The following is a 21,103-nucleotide window of genomic DNA, read 5'->3' as shown; positions in this document are numbered from 1 at the left end:
CATCATTCACACATTCACCACATACTTATTAAGCAGCACATCTACCATTTGACAGACATTGGAAATATAGGGCTGATAAAGTCACTGCTATACAGAGCTTTCCATTAGTTCAGCAGAACACACATAAAAAAGACTATTACAAAAAAACCAAGCAGAATAGCTATACAGGTACCTGTACATGGGATCTCGGGAGTCTCTCATATCTCTGTATCTGTCATACATGGGGTCCCGGTGATCTCGAAAATCCCTAGAGTCTCTTAGGTCACGAAAGTCTCTAGGATCCCTCATGTCCCGAGCATCACGCATACTTCTGCTGTCTCTGTGATCCCGAATGTCTCTGCTCTCTCTGTGGTCCCGCAGATCTCGGGGGTCTCGCATGTCTCTGCTATCTCGAGCATCCCGGCCATTTCTGCCATCCCTGGGCTCTCTTCTTGGACTTCCTCGAATGGGGGATCGATCGCGTCTTGTATCTCGGCTGTCTCCAAAGCCATATGGATCCCTGTGGGAGGTAGCAAGAAAATGCTAAGACAAAGAAACTGAAGGAGGCAACCTTTCAGCTCTTTATTGGAGGAAGCCCCCACCCTCCAAGCATTTTTCTCTAAAATACGGCAGTCAGTGAGAACGTGATTAAAATTTTAAGGATAGTTACCATCTGGTCAGCAAATAAAGACTAGTAGGTTCTAGAATCTCAAAAGATTAGGATATTGAGGGAAGAATGTATGATCCAGAGTCAAAAGTTCTGACTGGGATCATAGTGTCTATCAGGCTTCAGGGACTAATTCAGTATTCTGTATACATGTCAAACTATCATCTCTATCTCAACAGATTTTCAAAGTGAAAGTGTCTTCCCTCAGAACCTATTTCCTCCCATCAGACTTGTTCGAAAGAGACTTTAAAAGGGGCGGAACGTTGCATGCGTGCGTGTGTGTGTGTCATAATACGGGGCAAGACTCATGAATAAAAATGAGCAAACGGCACCATCTCATACAAAGTAACGGTGATCAAAGGCGTTGTCCTTAAAGTACAGAAAACCGTCACTTAAAACATCTAGCAGGATTAATCAACTTAAGGGGAAAAAAGAAAGAAGTACAATATGAGACATACAGTCAGGTACAGGTACACTCAGTTTCTCTACCTTCTTAACATACTTATTGAGAAGTGGTCTCTCTCAGTCTGAGGTTTATGTAGAACCTGGTTCCTTTTTTGCCAAGGTGTTTTTTTGTTTAAAAAAAAAAAACCCAAAAAAACCCAGTATTTGAAGTCACAGGTATGTTTGGCCTGATCTGCTTCAATATTCTTCATGAGACATCCCACCCAACTGGGAACTCATCCCCAACTTCTTATTCAACCCAATCAGGCCCAGACTGACTTTTTCATTTCTACCTAAAATCATCTTCCCATTTACCATGGTTTAAGTTCTTGAAAGTTAACTGATTTTTCCTCTCTATCTCCACTAAGTCACTTGAATCCTGTTTGTTTTCCTTGTTCATTCTCATTGGATTTCTAAGTTCAATGCAAACTCTTATTTTTATGCTGGCACCACCAAGAGTTTCCAAAAAACAAAATCAAAACCCAATCTTCCAGATTTCAATTCATTCAGCAAATACCAGATTAATCATCTGAATTTCCACCTGTTACCAACTGCAGCTTGGCTATCATGCTTCTGGGCACCCTTCCCTAACAGATCTGGCCCCTTTGCATTTATTATTTCTCCCCCATTTCCTGATCCAACCTCCTTAGTTTTACTTAAGCTGTTCTTATGACTTAACTCACACTACGCATCTCAGTATTTCTGTTCATACGGCTTTTCAACATGGAATGTTCTTCTTGCACTAACTCTGGTGTCACCCAATCCTCAAAGGCAAGTTCATGTCCCATGTCTTCCAAGAAATCTCTAATCTCTAGCAACCGCTGACCCCTCCTGCTAAACTCTCTGAGCACTTACTATTTCTATTACTCATCTTGATCTGTTTACCTTTTTACGTCTTCCCGTGTGACCCACTTTAAGGATTACCTCCTCCATAGAACCTACCCTGAACTCTTGATCTTTTCCAACAAATATGCTCCTCCTCCATTCTTTTCCATCTCATCTACCTACTCAGTTGCTCAAGCCAGGAAACTGGATGTCATCCTTTCCTTAAAGTCGCATCCACTCTTCCAATCACATTTCCAAATTCTGTTAACTCTTTCTCTGAAATTAATGTCCATTCTGCCCGTTTCTTTACCTCTATAAAGTACCACTGAAGGCCAACCCCAAACCATCTCTCCCCAAAACCACAGTAAGAGCCTTCTAAAGCAGTCTCCTCACCTCTCCTCTTGCCTGTTTCCCAATCTTTCTCCAGATTACTCTAAAGTGATCTTTTACACATATAAAACCCTTCACTGGTTTCCCACAGTATTTCGAATTCAGTCTAAAATCTCTACTGAGGCTAGTAAGATTCCCCCTGGCCTTGGCTCCTGTCTTCTCCAACCTAGTCTCACCTTCTCCCTAGTTCACCACTTTCTTACCATACTGACTTTTCAGCTATAACTAGTCAAGGTTTTTCCTGATGCCTCTACTTGAGTAGCAGGAACGAATCCATACTCATTTTCCAGGTCTCAGGCTTAAGTATCCCTTACTCCCTGATTCTGTTAGTTTAAAAGTTTATCTTCTGTCCCTAAATCCTGGCCACTTTCTCTCACAGCACTTTGTTTTCACTCATTTATCACAATTTGACGTCATTTATCACAATTTGATGTCGCATTATCAATTTGTTTAATGTCTGTTTGCCCTACTAGACTGTAAGTCCATGAGGACAAGGACTGTCAGTTTCACTCTCCATGATAAAGCCACCGCATAGGTTTATATTGTCTGGCATGTAGCAGACGCTCCATGAATATGTTAAATGAGTCTTGCTCTGCACACATATTTCTACTGCTGCACTTATCACACTGTTCTGTAGTTATTTGTTCACATGGCTTCCCTACCAAACAGTAAGCTCTTCCAAATGCTTTGTATCCATAGGACACAGGAAAGAGTTCAGTAAATGTTTAATGAATTGAATTGTTCAACTAAAATGTAAGCCTCTCAAGAGCAGGCACCATGTTTTCTTTATAGTTTTGTTATCTACCATGACTACACATATGGGCATTCACCATGATGCCCTCAGCTTGGAAGAGAACCTCAATTTCACTTCACCCACATGGTCACAGCAAAAACAATTTAAATGCCAATTCTGCTTCTATGAAAAGTCCTTGTCATATGTTTTAAGGCTCACAAGTACTCCTGATTTGTGGGAGCAAACATATGGGAGACTAGAGAATTTAAATGAGGACAGCTAAACATTTTTCCTATTAAAATAAAGTGCAGACTAACCAAGATTTTTACTTCAACTTTTATTATGTCACATAAATCCGCCTAACACGTGTAACATCTGATCTAGTGTATAATATGGGCAAATACCCAGGATCTAATGGAAAGGGACAACTGTAAAGTATTTCTGGATTAATGATCAGCAGATAAACCTGCCTTGGGGAGCAGTTAGAAACAGTTATTAGAGGTGGAATCAGATTTCAAGTGTTCCCTGGCAATCAAGGCTGAAAGGGATCATGAACCTGACAGACCACAGACCACACAAAGCCGTGGGCTGGTGAAAACAGGGGTGGGGACAGGGATAAGAACACCATGTCAGAGCATGTTTCTCACAGACTCAGGATAATTATAAATGCCATATTTGGTGCTCATTCTTTTGAATCCACTGAAATACCTTACTCACCTGTCAAGAGTTTTCCCTGGAGGTTGACCATAACACCCTAGATTCCCCAAATCTGGGTTCGTGCTTCCAGTTTGGGAAGGCAAGCACTCTCCTCCCCTCAATGAATCTAAAGTCTGTGTGCAACAAAACTACAAATTTCCCCTCAATTACCTTCTGGGTAAAAATGTAGAAGAGACAATATTCACATGGGGAAGAACCAAAGGAGTGGTAGAAGCAGGGACAGAGAGGATAGTAATTCTCTAAAATGAAAAGGCAACGCTTTTTTCCTTTCTCCAAAAGACGAGCAGTATGGCAGACTGCTGCTCTTCTGGAGGCAAAAACAAAAAACCCTTTAAGGTCACTTTAAAACCCAAACAAAGAACTCCCCAGAACAAAAGGGCTCCTGCTTCTGGCCCCAACATGTTTCTCAAAGCAAGAATCGGGTAACAAAAAGGTGGTACAGTGTGCAGGATTCAGAGTGCCGCAAGGATGAAGCCTGCTGAATGAGATGCTTGACCTCAGATAACAAATGGGTTAGAAGTAAGTTTCTGGAGAATACAGTTCACTATATCATCCCACAGTACCAGAGGTGTTTAACTGGAGACCAATGCATTGTACCCTCAGGTACTAGGTCACTAGAGGCTAAAAAGAAACTGAATAGTTGTTAAAGAAATTTCAGAACCAGAGTCCACAAACTGAAGGCAAATGATAAAACCCACTAAAATTCTGTTGCAAATTCCTCAGCTATTCAGCAGGAGGGGGGAAAAGGCCAAATACTCTTTGCCTTGAGAGAAATAAAGTCACACCATTTGGAAACATCTGAGAGGTAAGGAGGGATGGGTGAAGGGAAAAACCATGGCAAGTGAGGTGCTTCTGGTAGAAGTGCTTCTCTTCCTGGGGATGATAGGGGTATGCAGAGCACTAGGCATTTGACAGCTTACTGATAAGATGATTATCTTGGACAACTGATGTACTTTGAGCTTCTCTTTGTCTAGAGACTGAGACCTCAAGCCCAGGATGGTGTCCTTTGGCCTTGGCTGTACAGAAGGTTAGGGAGGAAGGCCTCTGTCCTATTCTTTGTCAGCATCTCCTTTTTTTCTTTCTGTTCACATTAATATTTTCCTTGGGAGGCCAGCCTTTTTTTTTTTCTCCTGAAAAAAAAATCCTTCATCAGCTCTTCGTACTTCTGTTCTGTCACAGATACTGTCCACAAATACCATTCTCTAAATGGCCGGCTGCTGTGTGATGTTGATCCCCCACCATGCGCTCCATGCTGTTAGAAACAGAGACAACAGACTTGTACAGAATTTTGCCATTAGGTGCAGGTAGGATAATGGGGTGCAATGAGATATCACACATTACAAATCCAAATTTTATAAGTGCCCATGCTTCTCCCTAGGAAGCACACTGATGATTTTCTCAAACACAAATACGACTCTTCTGTTGGTAGAGAGAGGCGGCACTTGCTGAGAACTGACGGCTCTTCTTTAAGTGTTAGTGCAGAGGTAATCACAGCCTGCAATCTTTAATTGTGAAGCCCACCTAGAGCTAGGGCCGTCTCATACCCAAGGAGCAAGCAGTTATCAAAGGAATTAACACTGTGGATACACAGAAATCACCTCGGGCTACATAAGAAACTTGTCTACAGTTAGGTTATTTCTTTTCTTCTTTAAAGAACTGAAATATAGTTGATGATGACGAGGTTATTTTTGATGAACCAATCCTTGATGATTTTCACCAAAGAGGCACCAGGCCCAACATCCTTCACGAATACATAGGGAAATTCTCTGCAGAGTTCTTGATGTAGACAAGTTAATTCTATTTGCTTTTTTTCAGGTCATGCAGGAAGGTTTAGGAAATGCAGAGTCTCACTTGGAGGCCACGTCTGCATAAGGATATATTCCAGACCTGGAGTGTTTAGCTGAAGATGAAAACTGAGAACTGAGGTACGACTAGAATCATGGTCCAGTCTCTGAGGAAGGTAAGGACTGATGCCTAGCACCAATGCTAGACAAGCTGCATGGTAACTATGCAATGTACTCAATGCATACAATGGAGTCCAATGAAGTGGTCCAAGGATTAAATGATGAGAATTCAGGCTGAAATCTGATCCAGAGCAGGGATCCCTGATGCAGAATTCTGTGCTTGGCTGGGCCAATATTGTCAGAACCACATTCTGACAGCTGGAGTCATTAGGGAGGCATATTACTGAACGGAGAGCAAAGCCAGCAGAACCGTGGCTTACAGAGACATTTGAAGAGGTGATAATCCTGTGAAAACTCCCAAAGATACTGAGGTGTTTTGACACTCAAGGTTAAAGTCCAGCAAAACAAGATGTTACAAAGGTCCTGCCAACATGCTTAAAAACAATTCTCTTATTAAAAGTAGCAACACTGAAGACACAGAGTTACAACTTAAGGGAAATGTGTGCTATAGGTAGTGGGGTTTTTTCCTGTGAATAATGCATTTCTCTATGCCTGGGGGCACATAAAATGATTAGGGTTGCCAAATGAAGGCAGTTGGATTGTTGTCAACATACTGGTTCGCCTGGAATTATCTCAAGGTTCTGACTGGAAGCATGCACCCAAAAAGACAGTGCTATCCAGTGTTCACCCTCAGAGAAATGATTAGCCCCTTCCAGACTAACCACACACTTTGCCTACTTACTGTATTTTATTTCTACCCTATTGATAGATATACCTATTGGTATATCTTGAGATAATTCGTGATCAGGGCAATGATCAAAATGTTAGTGTTCTATTCTGAATACAATGTTCAATTTATCTGGCTTTAAGGTTTGAAAATTTTTATTTTTATTAAATGTAAAAAAACTCTGCTTAGATTTTTAGATGGGGCCCAGAAAAGATTTTACTAAATGTGAACATCCCTCTTCCCCGAACCTTACTAAAGCATGACTATATGAAACTTAATCATGGCAAACACCACGATGAGGAATCCAGTTAGGGACTATCACCAAGGAAGACTGATTCTTAATGGAATTTGAATTAGCCTAGCTGTCCCTTCTATTGATTGTAAATAAAGTGGGAAGCCACAGCCCTATCCACATCCCAAACAACCTCATTTTAGAATTTATTTCTGAGGAAGATGATATATTAAAAGGTATATAAAGGTAACGTGTATTTATATTTGTAAATCTGGTTAAGGAGAACATTTTAAAAGACCCCCTCCAATGTTGTTTGTATGTTTTTCCTTGGGGGGGGGATTAAAAGAAGAAAAACAGCATAAAATATTTCTTCTATCACAGATGAAATTATGGAGTGGCATTTTAGGTTGGGATGAAATTAATCTTTTAAATTTAATGCAATTTAAAATGTAAATTGCCCTGGCAATGGCTATATTGGATTCCAACCAGGTGAGTTGGTTATTTCCCCTACATTGCCAATGCAGGTTGAATGCCTACAATCAACTGGAAATGTTAAAAGCATCTGGTTAGGTATACTGTTAATGGAATGACATAAAATATTCTTCTCAATCCATAGCACAAATGGGAACTACTCTGTATTCTGCGATGTGCACTCCCCCTTTTTTGCCTGCGGAAACACACCAACATTATCTAGAGATCATAAGCATCATGGGGACAACAGAAAGGAGGAGGATTTTACCAATGGAGTGTTTTATAGTGACCAATTCCACACTCCTGGTAAGCTACCTACTTCAGAAACACACACACTAGAGCTCCTTAGAAATTAGGTATACACCGTATCTCCTTTCAAGTCATTTAGCAACCACAACTTCCAGTGGAGCTCCATATTTCTGACCAACAGATGCAAACTCTTAGCCACCTGTATTCCATGTTTACTGGGGCAAGGAGCAACACAGAAGGGACTGCCCAACATCTGCAGCATGGTTAGATGCAGCACAACGGAAGCAGACATTATATGGATTTGCTGAAGTTCTACAGGATTCGTTTATGTTCTTTAGCATACTCACACATACACACAAAATGAATCAATACAGTATTTACCTGCAAGCTGCAGGTGTTCGTTGTGGTGTTAGAGAGAACAAACAGAATACCAATGTATATGCTCATTTCTGCAGTGAAACCAATGGATGACCAGGGTATCCACCTAACAGCTGTGGTGTAGCTATAGTTGTGGTGTCAGACTCAACTCCTCTGTGCAGGCAGAGTGCTCAAAGAATCTAACTGAAATCAGCAGCATTACTTTGCCTCTAGGGTCTGCTTGAGCTCTGCAGAACAGACACGCGTAGTTTAATCCTGGTAGCTTAGAAAATATCCTCACATCCAAGTGGGGGCATATACACCAAACACACAGCAGCCATTCCTTCCTATAAGTAGGTAACAAACTATAGGTGTTTTTGGTCCAAAGCAGGACAACTGTATGTTATGTGTAAATGCCCAGCTAGTTGGGTATATCCCTAGGTGACCTGTGGAGCTACCAGTACAGACTAGGATTCATTGTACTCAGCAGTGTTCAGTTTATCATATGAAATGTAGTTTACTGTGGTATATAGTTTAGGCAGAAAACTGGCGTTTTACTTAGGGGAAAAGTCAAAACCCATGCTGAATATCCACTTGGGCCATGAAGAGACACCAGATATGAGATATATATGTCCACATTCCACACAAAACCGCACACACTACCTCCACTTGTGTGCTGTTTACGGAGCCAGACAGTTTGAATATAATATTCTCATCTTTGGTATAAATGGTAACGTTAATAAGGCTCTTCTTTAAGAGAAGGGACCAATTTAATGCACACCTTGAGGATACACATCAGGACTACCTCTTCTGTAAATAGTGGAAGAACATCTGGGGAAATGCCTTTTATTTCCAGGAAAGCTAAGAAAAAGGGAGACTTCTGAGAGGTGGGGTGTTTTTGCCCTTTTTATTTCCCCTCGATAGGTAACCCAAGCATGCGAGCACACAGGGGATCTGCAGCACAGGCACAGTAGCAATCTCTCAAGCAGCACTTTCTGTAAACCTGGGTTAACATCTGGACCAGCAGCCATTTGGAATGAAGAGTCGAATCTCTGCTGCCTGCTGCAGTGCAGCGCAGCACACACCAACGACCCTTGGGCACTCCTGCTGTGGAGGCTCCCATTGACACGTGAGCTGGGGACAGACAGAGATTTATCCTCTTCCAATCGCCTGCAACTTATGTTGCAAGCTGAACTTGCTGGGTTTGTCACGGAAAACACAAAGCTTCCTCTGCATCTCCTGATGTAAGTTTTAAAAAAGCAGCAAGGCCCTTCACACAAGGTTCATGTTCTTATTGTTTGCTTGAGCGTTTCTGATTTGTTGGGGGGAAGAAAAGACCCTTGATGTACGAAGTTGGGCTTAACTCCCCAGAGCCCAACTCTCCCAAGGTAACTCACTGCTTCAGGGTACTTTACCTTCGTGTGGGGCTGGGTCTTGATGGAGCCGTATTCATATTTCTTCTTTCCGCTGCCTTATTAATATCTGAAAAGAATAATCAACCCATCTGTTCAATGCTACGGAATAAAAACAAGATCATCAGCACATTTCAAATGAAAGCAACAACAAAAAAACTACAATGACAACCAGATGGTGTAAGAAAATCCATTCAGCAGACGCACAGTCACTTGGGCAATTTTTATTAAGTTACGGCAGTACATTGTCATGGCTTCGTAGGGAATGTCCCTCAGTTTTCTAGCTAACACATAATTTGTGTAAAACTGATTATGTCAATGCTTTAACACTATGCCAAGCCTAAACCTAACAACTGCCCCCTCTGAAAGGGGAAAAGGTTGTCTTCTAAACTCTTGGAGAACCAGCTGTAAGATTCTTTTTTGAGGGAGGAGAAAGGAAGAAAGAGAATTAAAAAAAAAAAAAAGAAAGAGCAAAGGCAAATCGTTCCATTTTATGCGATAAAGAAGTAATGGCTGGAATCCACTGTCTTAAAACTTTGAATATTCCATGAAGCAGGGCCTCCTTTTAGTTTGCCTTGTGTTGCATTCCACTGGATAGAATCTTCCAGGATGAGATGTAGGAAAGAAATTTATTATTTTCTAAACAAAGTATATGACATGTTAACATCTATAACCCTCATAGGCAAGTACCTAAGAATAAAAACTGGCATCTGGTATAGTAAGGTTAGGTAATAAAACACTCATTGTAAGTTTTCGTTACAGAAGCCTAGCATACACAACCAGATAAAGAACAGTGGAAACATACAAACTTACAGAAAGCCAATTTGTGCAGTTAAAGCCTCCCTGCTAAAAACAAAACAAACCTGCTCTGCAAAAACTGAATAATAAAAACACCATTATGTAAGTAAAAAACTGATGAAGTATCTAAAGTACCAATCCATGCCCAAAGATAATACTTGACAATTTTTATATGCCTTAAAGATAAATAAGTACATTAAAGATTTCATACTTTAGTAAATGGAGAAATAAAACTGCTTTCTGCTGCAGTGTAATTTTATTCCCCTTGTTCCATATTAAGCAGTTAACAGTGTATCTAGTGACATTAAATGGTATTAAGCACTCACATAGAGTGCTTTAAAATAGTAATTATGTGTTTGAAAAATTCTAACCAGAATCTTATCATGTGAAAGACCTCAGTAATAACAAAACTTAAGAGGTCTTGGATAGCCTTTACCCTGCTATGTTGTCAACTTGTGAGTTCCTGTTCAAATGAGAATGATCTTCAATTCCATTTTAAGTCAAAGCCCATTATCTTTAGTAGAATGGCTTTTGACCAAACTGAAGGTAACAAAATATGTTCTCTAAAGGACTTGGCCAGTAATACCTGACCATGGGTTTGGTACTGCATGTCACAAGTTGCAACCCTTAAAGTTCACTAAGGCCTGAATTACATGTTGTATAATGACAGGTCTTACAGGGAATATCTAGTTCCTTTTATATGTAATTGTGAAGAGTATCAGTTCAGGTTTAGAAGGGCCTACTGACCTAGTCTGCTCACTTACTTTGTACTGCTTTCTAATATACGGTGACTATGATTCAGAGACAAATGTAAGGTCTTTATTTAAGTAGTTTTCAAAGTATCTCTGGAATACATGGGGAGTGGTGTTGGTGGTGTGCAGATTTTTTTAAACAGGTACCATAGGGACTTCCCTAGTGGCGCAGTGGATAAGACTCCACACTCCCGAAGCAAGAGGCCTGGGTTCAATCTCTAGTCAGGGAACTAGATCCCACATGCGTGCCACAACTAAAAGTTCACATGCCACAACTAAGGAGCCCACAAGCCGCAACTAAGGAGCCTGCCTGCCGCAACTAAGGAGCCCACTTGCCACAACTAAGACCCGGAGCAACCAAATAAATAGCTATTTAAAAATAAATAAATAGGTACCATATTTCCCAGCAGGATTCCATGTATTATTAAATGGCCTTGTGAATGAAGAAAACTCATCTAAACACTGACTTGACCTGGCAAACGTTTAGGTGACATGGAACATATGGTACTACTCTAATTGGTGTCTATAAATACTATATAATTTTGCCCTCATCATATGAAAAGGACTACTACATTGTATAATTATATCCAATTCTGTGAGGGCCATTATATACAGGACTGGGGAGACCAAAGTAGTCGTGTACCATACACCTTTGGAGCAAAACTGGTTCCAGTTAGAATGAAGGAGGTAAATATTTTCCTTTGAAGTCGGTGAAATTTTTTTGCAATCATTTGAAAGATTTAAAAATTCAAGATTATATCTTTAAACGATTCTGATTGTAATTTGCCTCCTAGTATCTATTTTCATGGAGTAGTACAAAGGAATTATATTTGGATGGTGTGGCTTATGTTTCTTTTGCAAAAAAGAGAATTCTTAGACTATTTTCTTTATTTTAGGAGTTAGCAAACTTTTAGTGTGGTATGTCAAGTGTTTGTTTATTCATTCCTATTTAAGAGTTCCTTAAACCTCCATCTTGAGTAAGATATGGAGAAAATGAGACCTGGAAAATTTTGATAGTCTCATTGCCATCTAAGAGGACTCACTGCTCAGGTTAGGGTAGAGGTGGAGGGGTTTTCAGTGAGAGTTATGAAAAACTATTATCACCACCAATTCCCATACAGAAAAAATCCTAACATATATGCACACAGAACTTTTCGAAAACCTAGGAGTTCAGAAATACAGGAAGACTACAGAAGCTACCAAAAGTGGAAATAACTTCAGGGGGCTTATCATGGTATAGCAAAGATTTAAAGAATCAGAAAAAAAAAACCTTGCCCCATCCCAATTTTCTGTCAAACAATTTGAAAACTCATCAATTGGAGGTTCATTTGAACAAGTTTCTCTCTGAAAATGAAAATACTGGGACTGGTAAAGGAGGCTTTTGTATTAATTAGTTGAATTAGATTATTTTATTTCTTAATCCTTACTGAGATACATAATCTACACCAAGGAAACAGAAATATTAATGTAAAGGAGAAGGGAAAACAGACGGAAAGACAATTTGGGAATCTTTCTGGACATTAGGTGGGAAACAAAATTGGAGAGAATATAACTAACAAGAGGGCAGTGGTAACTTAAGAGCCTCCAATGAGAGGTGGAATGCCTCCTCTGCATAGAAAAGGGAAGAAATGGTGCTTCTTTTCCCTCCTGCTTTACTTTATCCGGGCCAACTCAGTCTCTTAGTGTCTCTTCCACCTCAGTTTGGTTGGTAGTTCTATACTTTGTCAATTTATTAGCAATGTGAATGCCATTCAAAATCACCATCACCACAAGGTGCTTAACTTTCACCTGAATATCTATAATTTCCAACGGGTGAAAACAGTTAAAAGTACTACTCAAGTAAGAATTTTTAGACAAGAAAAACAGCATCAATTGAAGGGATTTACATAAAAGGAAAAAATGCGAAAAAAATCAGGAAAACATAATGTTATACAGGAAGTGGCAGAGCTATTTTAAATCACAAAAGAATGGGGTAAAGAACTCCCAAAGGAAGACACAATGCCTAATCTACAATTTTATTTGAGACTAATATGCCAGACAGGGTTCACACAATGTTCTTAGATATGTTATAAATAAAAATGCATGTTTCATTCATAGTATCAGAAACTGCTTTGGCTCTATTTTTTTTTTTTATTTACTTTTGGCTGCGTTGTTGCGGCACGCGGGCATCTCATTGCAGTGGCTTCTCTTGTTGCGGAGCACGGGCTCTAGGTGCTCGGGCGTCGGTAGTTGTGGCATGTGGGCTCAGCAGTTGTGGCATGTGGGCTCTAGAGCACAACAGGCTCAGTAGTTGTGGCGCACAGGCTTAGTTGCTCCGCTGCATGTGGGATCTTCCCGGCCCAGGGCTCAAACCCACGTCCCATGCACTGGCAGGTGGATTCTTAACCACTGTGCCAACAGGGAAGCCCCATGCTCTATTTTTTAACTGTATCACTGTAAAATAATTCTTTTCACCTTAAAACCAATTTTTATACTTCAAAGACTATCACAATGGAAAACAGTGAGAACTACTTTAAACAAGTGCATTTTGAACCACAACATTTGACAGTACCACGACTGGTTGAAATAACCCAGAAGTCTATACAATTTCTTTTCTCTCTCTTTTTTTTTTTTTTTGGCTGCGCCACAGGGCTTGCAGGATCTTAGTTCCCTGACTAGGGATTGAACCCAGGCCCCCTGCAGTGGAAGCACAGAGTCCTAACCACTGGAGCACCAGGGAATTCACTACAATTTCAATAAGTGATTACAAATGAAATAAAGCTTGCCAAAAGGTCTAGTTGAAAACCAACCAACAATCAGGAATTATTAAATTGGAGATACATGATGACAAAGGTGATGTACTTGGAAAACCATACTGATGAGACAGTGGATATCACACAGTAACTCCTAAAACTGGGAAGGGAAAGGACAGGACTTCTCATTGAAACTATATTCATGAAGATGACTTTGATGATATATTGTAACATCAGGGATATCATTTATGCATTATACTGTAAAGAGTCAGGGATAAGAGAATGCCCTGCTTGCTGTTTCTAAATCAATCCTTTAAGCTCACTTTGAAAACTACACATTCCCTCATATTTGATTATCTCCTTCAATTTCTAATTAAAATAATTATTATGGCCTTAATGGTAGAATACTATTCCAGGGAACAGGAATGGGGGAAAGAGCCTGCATAAGAACATTATGTGCATTATCTCATGCAATCCTTTCTACAACTCTTGGAGTTAAGTACTATTATGATCTCTATTTTGTGAATGAGGAAATCTGAAGTTTAGAGAAATTAAGTGACTTAGCTGAGGTCACAAGATGATCAAAAGGCAGAGCTAGAACTCAAAACCAGGTGTGTCTGACACTAAAGTGCTTAAACATGTTATGCTGACTCCAACAGGGAGTAGAAAGACCTGATTTCCATTCTAAATACTGGCGAGGACTCCCTGATCAAATGCTGATGGAATCTGGAAAAGGCACAGTCTACGCTGGTCACTGCAATGTGTAAGTGCCCCAGACACTCAATAGGATAGGACCTGCTTATTCAATTACAACTTCGATTTCTATCACCTCAAACCACAATGTTTCTGGCTTTTGCTACTGACATTCTATTCACTTCAACCTCTCAGACAAAAATTCTCTGTCAACATTTAATTTTCTGCCCTTTTGACTTCTTTTGAGAAAAGAACACTTGGCTCGGATCAGCAAATCTGAGTTCTAGTCCTACTTTGGGGGGGTGGGGGCGGATTTAGTCAAGTCACTTAATTTTTCTGAACCTGATAAAGTGGATATTCTACCTGTATTAGTTATATTGATTCAAGATTATCAGCTAAGAGAAAAAGCTCACTAATTTGGATTGACAAAGGTTGAGCTAATCTAAACTACTAAAAAAGTTGTACCTACACAAAATTCAAAATACAGGTGTATTTAAAACAGGTAAAATTTCAGTAAACTGTACAAGTAGAGATCCTTAGAGAACTAAATTAATGAACTTAAAAAGTACAGTACATCAAATGCTTCTATACATACCACGTGTCACACTCTATACTAGGTCTTAAGATATATGGAAACAACAAGGCTAAAGTCTCTGCCTTAAAGGAGTTCACTGCTTAATAAAGGAGAGAGGCACATGTATATAATCACAATATAATTTAAAGTGGGATTGTGGCAGAGACAATGAAGGCCTAACTATGTGTATATGTGTGGCAGGGCAGAGAGAAGACTGGGAGGAATAGGGGGCAAAGGAGAGGTGGAGGAGGTGGGAAGGCCTAAAAGTAACATTTAAAATGAGTCCTGAAGAATGAGCAGAAGTTTACCAGAAAGAGAGAAGTCACTACAGCACGTGCAAAGGGAAAGGAGTGGTGTGAAGGACATAAGTTAGAAATACCATAGGAGTTTAATGTAGGGAATGGGAGGATAGGAGCAGGAAAAGAGAGGAATTACAGATGCAAGCCAGAGTAGACTAGATAACAAAAAACTTTGCCATGGCAAAGGAAGAAATTGGTGGCAAGAGGGCCTGTTAGGAGGCTATGCGCTGAACTACCATAAACAGAGTTTCAGTGAAGCCAAATTAAGGAAGGTTTACTGTATGTATATTCAAAAAAAGAATGTATTTAAACCTCAGACATTCAAAATACTGCCCATTATAATAATGTCCTTCAAGGATCATTGGTTTGACACTGAAGGGACCATGTGGGAGAAAAATATTTAAAACGTTATGATTTTACCTTCAATAAAGGGATATAAAATGAACTGATGGCCAGAGGAATCAGTATTTAATAGCAACAATCCACTGATTACGAAGAAACAAACAACAAACCGCTCTTCCTCATTTTTTTCTAATATCGTAAAAAAAAATCTAATTGTGATAAAAAACACATCATATACATTTATCATCTTAACTATTTTTAAGCGTACGGTTCAGTAGTGTTACGCATATTCACACAGTTGTGCAACAGGTCTCCAGCATTTTTTCACCTTGCAAAACTAACTCTTATACCCATTAAACAACTCCTCACCCTCTCCCTTCGTTTATATATATATTCTTTTCACTCTCCACATCACATTTCTTTAATGAAGATACATCAGCGCCATCTGAGAAGATGTTTAAAAATCAGATTCCTAGACCCTTCTCAAACTTTTAGAATCTGAGGATGAAGCCTGGGAATCTGCATTTTAACAAGTTTCTCAGGTGATTCTTGGCAGGTATTTGGGAACTACAGTACTACTCTATTATCTATTTATCCCTGTAGTTTATGCATAACATATAATTAGGTTCTCCATTTAAAAACCCTTCTAAACTCCTGTGTTCAAGGGGAAATAGCTCATAAACATGTTACAAAGAACATGTCACAATGGCTAAAATCTGTAAAAATACAATCCCTGAAAACAGTATAGAAAGTATAATCACATAACAACCTCCAAAGGAAATGGGATCAACCCAAGTTTCCATAGTGCTAAAGGTAATAATAATATCCAATTATAAGGTCAGTGCCCCCTCCCCCCACAAGGAGTGTGCAGTCCATCACTTCCCTTCAATTTCATCTGATCATTTAAAAAGTATCCTGAAAATTTAAGCTTCTTTTTCCAATCCTGTAGTTACAAACTGGCAGGAAAAATATTAACCACCAAGCTTGCCACTTTTTAACAGCATGTTATCCACTTCTTTGGCTAAAAAGGGTCAAACTACCCATTAAAGTTCTCTCTAAATTCTGCAAACTAGAGCTGTCAGTATAGTTTTGCTGGCAGGGGCTAGAACTTCTGAGGCATTTTGCTTTCATACCTAAATGCAACAAAGAGAAAAATGGACACATACATATAATTTCACATTCACACTATTACAAGCAAAGTGAAGCAAATCTAAAGTTATTAAGCAGACCATGCAATCTTGGTAGGTCTGCTTTCTTCTCCATAAGGTGAAAGCTCTGACTGATGTGAATGGAAGGGATTAAAATATTGAAAACTCCAGACATTATAACTATTCTTCTTACCTCTAGTTCAAACTATGAAGCCAAAAAACATTTTATAGTTAAAATTAATGTCTCTCTTAAAACAAACGCATTAACGGAAACTCAACCATAAACCAGAGCTGTCAATTCCCATTAGTAATCTTATACAAATAGATTAGTACTAGAACCTGCTTCAACCTTCCATTTTCAGTGAAAGCTCATTTTCTAAAGTCCTACATCGGGGGTTCTCAAAACTTTAACGTACATAAAAACTGCACGGGTGGCTTCTGAAAGGCAGATTCTCTAGCTTTCTCTTCCAAAGATAGGTCAGTTAGGAGTTGGGGTGGGGAGCTGCATCCAAGAATCTGTATTTCCAAAAAGCTGTTCTAGTGATTCTGATGCTGTCCTACTGTAAGTTTACCAAAGGCTGCAAAAAAGTTCAATTATATATTTATAACTCTAAGTTGTAAAATTGAGCGAAAGTCATGTTTTTCCTATATTTTTCTTTTGGATATCAAAAGTAATTTCTGAATAGAGATTAAAAATAAATTTCTTGTATCATCTCTGACCCTAAATACTTGTTATTACTATCTCAATCTCCAACTGCATGATTAAGTATGCAACTTCAAGCCAAAGTACTTACAATTCAAAGTTCTTCAAAGCTTGCCCACTAACTGCAGAATCAACCTAACCTTCAGTAATTCAATCATTCCAGATCCAAACCAGGGGACCACTCAAGATATTTTTTAGAACTAAAGTTATAAGACACTCTGCTTTATAACTGTTCACTAATGCAACTTAAGTTCCCCTGCTCTTTGCCTAAAGTTGTTGGTCTTTGCATAGGTCAACAATAATGTTGTTTTGAACATGAAATAAAGGGAAAAGAGTCTTATGGTCTGGAAAAGTTCTGATTCTTTGAGGGGAATTATTTTCTTAACATAAAAGTAATTGGTCCAGTTGACCTATTATCTTTTATTTTTTAGTGACAGGATAAAGAATGAAAATGACCATCCCTATAAATACTCGTATCTGGTGGTAATAAAACCACCATTTAAAAAGCAGCAGGCATGCTGGTATTATATATTTAGCTGTCAGTACAGTTCATATTTCCCTAATGTGCTGCTGCTTCAGCCAGTGGCCTTACCCTGATCCTTTCCTTAATGCCTCTCATTAATGAGAATTACACAGAGGGTAATTTTCTGTTTGTCACTGTTCTTTTAACTTCCTGATAGTTTACTTCAAGTAACTGAATAGTCTGGACAATGTGTACGCTGTTCACAGGACAAATCTTTTGGCACAAAAAGGCTGATAGAGCTTTAAAAGTATTTGTCTTAAAGACATATGGCAATCATTAGTTAACGGCAAGGTACAGAGAGCAAACCTAGAATAGAAGAAAGAGTGGTCAGTTTGGGGGAACACTACTACCATAGGATGTTCGTGGGAGGAGAGCAAGAGAAAGGCATCACAAAGAGGAAGGCATCACCTTCCTCTCTTGGACATCTACATTGCACATGTTTAGTATATTAAAGCCTCTGAGAAGTTTTGGAGTAAGAACAATGCTTTACCTCAACAATTCCCAATTTTGCTTGACCACAAAATCTTTTACCTTCAATAATTTCTTGAATATGTTCTACTAATATGTTATATTGGGCAAGAAATATAACCTCTCTGAGCCACTGTTTTCCTCATATGCAAAAAAGATATAACAATAAGACAGGTCTACCTATCTCACAAGAGGATTGGCAGGAGAAAATGGGTTGGTATTTGTAAACCTGCTTTGTGAACCATAAGCACGGCTAGTTGTATGTTATCATTACCACCAAGAGTAATAGTGAGTGTAGGAATAGATGTTTCATTCCTAGTGTGGAGAGTCAAAAACAAAGAAACAGGGCTTCCCTGGTGGCGCAGTGGTTGAGAGTCTCCCTGCCGATGCAGGGGACACGGGTTCGTGCCCCGGCCCGGGAAGATCCCACATGCCACGGAGCGGCTGGGCCCGTGAGCCATGGCCGCTGAACCTGCGCGTCCAGAGCCTGTGCTCCGCAACGGGAGGGGCCGCAGCAGTGAGAGGCCCGCGTACCGCAAAAAACAACAACAACAACAACAACAAACCAACACAAAGAAACAATGTAAACAGAACAGAATAAAATATTAAATATACTTCCTCCAAAGGTTTTCCATTCTTAAAAGCACAACTGAACTCCAACAAATTGCACAAAAATAATAAGCTGTACAAAGGCACTGCCATCTGCAGGCCATAGAGAATGAATGCTTGCAATGGTTATTTAAAATGAAGTTTCAAACCATCAGGTGCTCCTTCTCATTAGACTTCTAAAGCCTTTCCAAAAAATGTTTATTCTTAGCCTTGGAGCACTGGTAGATGAGGCTCCATTTGCTGAAGTTCTGAAACTGACTGGAGTAAAATAACATTCTCATTTCTTCTCCACACAGGACTGCTGCTTAGAAATGTGAAGAAAATTACCTTAGCCTTCCGTAAATTCTACACTGTGCTCATACAAAGTAATCCCAAGGAATATGGATTTTTCACACAGCCTTTGAGGGAAAAAAACCCTTGAATGGCCTATGCTGACTTTTCTCTCAGTGAGTTAGAGTCAATCTACTCTCTCACACACAAAAACAGAGCTTATGGACATACTGCAAATAGGAACAGACGGTTAACTAATGAATAAGTTAATTCACCAATGCCTCCTTCAAAGTGTGGTGTTCAGAGGCGTGTGCCATTGAACAACCTGCGCCTAGAAAAATTCCTTCCACTGGGCCTTCTCCAGCACAGCCTACAAGGAAAATCACTGTTTCTATGTTTTAGGTTAAAAGACTGTCAGAGGTTTCAAAGAATATCTGGAGAGTGACAGATGAGCTAAAAGAAAGGCAAAGAGATCAGAATGAAGGAAGAAACTGATGTTGAAATATAGCCAAGTGATCGCCAATATTCACAGCGCAAAGCTTGGGCTTTACTGTTTTGGAAAAGTCAACACCAAAGTTAGTTTTCACACCCAGACTGACTCGTACAGAAAACATTAAACCTAGAGTTGTCAAAAGCCAAATCCATCGGCGCTGGCAGAAACATCTTTTTTGAACTGTCCGGTAGCTACCACACCAGATGCTACAAGAAAACTGAGGAGGCACACCGGATGCCCTTGAGCGCAGTCCCTGAAGTTCTCTCGGACTATCCCGCGTTAAGTCAATAACGAGAACAGTTTACAACGAGAAAGCTTACAACATTATTATCCCCGAAGACCCTGGGGCATTTCATGGAATCTGCTATGCCTCAGGGAACAATTTTGTGCACAGAGCTAAACGCAGAAGGAGCACAATTAACCCCATACTCCTAGAGCAGCGTTTCCCAGAGCGTGGAACGCAGAATAATTTCAGGAGGAATCAGGACGCACTGTTTATTTTAATACATAAGTATTTATTTCTTTATGAGCATTAGAAAAATAACTGGCTTTCCATCATACGCTTCGTGATTTACGTTTCCACCTTAAACAAATATATTTAAAAAGGAGAAAAGAGTCAGTTTAAAGAAGAAAAAAGTAACATTTGGTAAATAAACAGCAGTACAATGGGTACACAGACGTAAAAGTGCAACGCGAGAGACTGAAACAGGGGAAACGCCGTTCTAAAAAAAGCCCCCGGCGGGTCGTCCGGGTGCGGAAAGTGCCCGGGGTCCAGAGAAAGAGAGCCAGCCGGTTGGGACGCTGGCTCGGTCGCTAGTTGCCAGGGTAACCGCGGGCCCGGTTGCTTTCCCCGTTTTCTGGGCCCGGGTCCGCGTTATAAAACGGGTGTGTGGGGGGAGGGTGTCACATAACAACGAGACGCCTCGAGGATGCTATCGAGGGGCCGCGAGGCGGGCGGCGGCGATGGGGACAGAGCATTCGGTTCGCCGCCCGGCGCCGCGCGCCCAGCGGAACGCCCGGTGAGGCCGGCCGCCTCGTCCCAGGTTTGAATCCCGACTGCGCCACCGACTCGCTGAGGACCCGCAGGCGAGCGACTTCACGTTTCGAGAAGGGGGCGCGGGGTGTGCAGCCCTAGCCTACAGAGGAGCCCGGAGGACTGTTATCGGCGGGTCGCGCACAGACTGGAGGCGGCAATGCGGCGCTGCCCGCCCGGAGCCCACCTCCAGCCGCTCCGACTGGCCGGGCCTATGCCCGACGGGAGCCAAAGAAGGCCGCGCCCCGCACCGGGCATGCGCAGCCCCGCGCGCACCCGGAGAGGAGCCGAGGCCGCGGCCGCGCGTCGAGCGGGCCCTCCCGCTTCAGCCTCCCCATCCGGCCCCGGCCCCCCTCAACCGCCTGCCCGTCAGCCCCACGCCTCGGCGGACGGCCACCGCTTCCCGGCACTCACCGCTACCAGCGCGGCGGGCTCCCGGCCGCTTCTTCGCCTTAGGCCCGCCGCTGCCGCCTCCGCCTCAGCCCACCTGCCCGCCGTAGGACAAAGGCGCCACCAACCGACCAGCGCGGGCACGAGGCAATGGCGGCCGGGGCGGAGA

At 41.0% G+C, this 21,103-nt stretch overlaps 1 protein-coding gene across 6 annotated transcripts in view; it reads right to left on the bottom strand.

Moving 5' to 3' along the window:
* NCOA5 (nuclear receptor coactivator 5) overlaps nucleotides 1-21,103 on the bottom strand; it is a 36,270-nt gene extending 15,167 nt beyond the window's left edge. For 4 of the 6 annotated variants that reach the window (XR_009535836.1, XM_060125152.1, XM_060125153.1 and 1 more), the window contains exons 1-3: nucleotides 20,959-21,103; nucleotides 9,111-9,177; nucleotides 173-499 (exon numbers count right to left, since the gene is read on the bottom strand). Coding sequence is in view for 4 of the 6 variants with exons in the window: in XM_060125152.1 (XP_059981135.1) it covers nucleotides 173-499; nucleotides 9,111-9,148 (365 nt within the window). In the remaining 2 variants the exon portion in view is untranslated. Of the gene's footprint in view, nucleotides 1-172; nucleotides 500-9,110; nucleotides 9,178-20,958 lie in introns of those variants that run through there. The other 2 variants (XR_009535837.1, XM_060125155.1) reach the window with 2 other exon arrangements.

Source organism: Lagenorhynchus albirostris, chromosome 15 (assembly GCF_949774975.1).
Source record: "Lagenorhynchus albirostris chromosome 15, mLagAlb1.1, whole genome shotgun sequence".
Classification (NCBI taxonomy): Eukaryota; Metazoa; Chordata; class Mammalia; order Artiodactyla; family Delphinidae; genus Lagenorhynchus; species Lagenorhynchus albirostris.
Note: the sequence above shows the minus strand (reverse complement) of the source record. Positions and strands in the feature narration are given on the sequence as shown.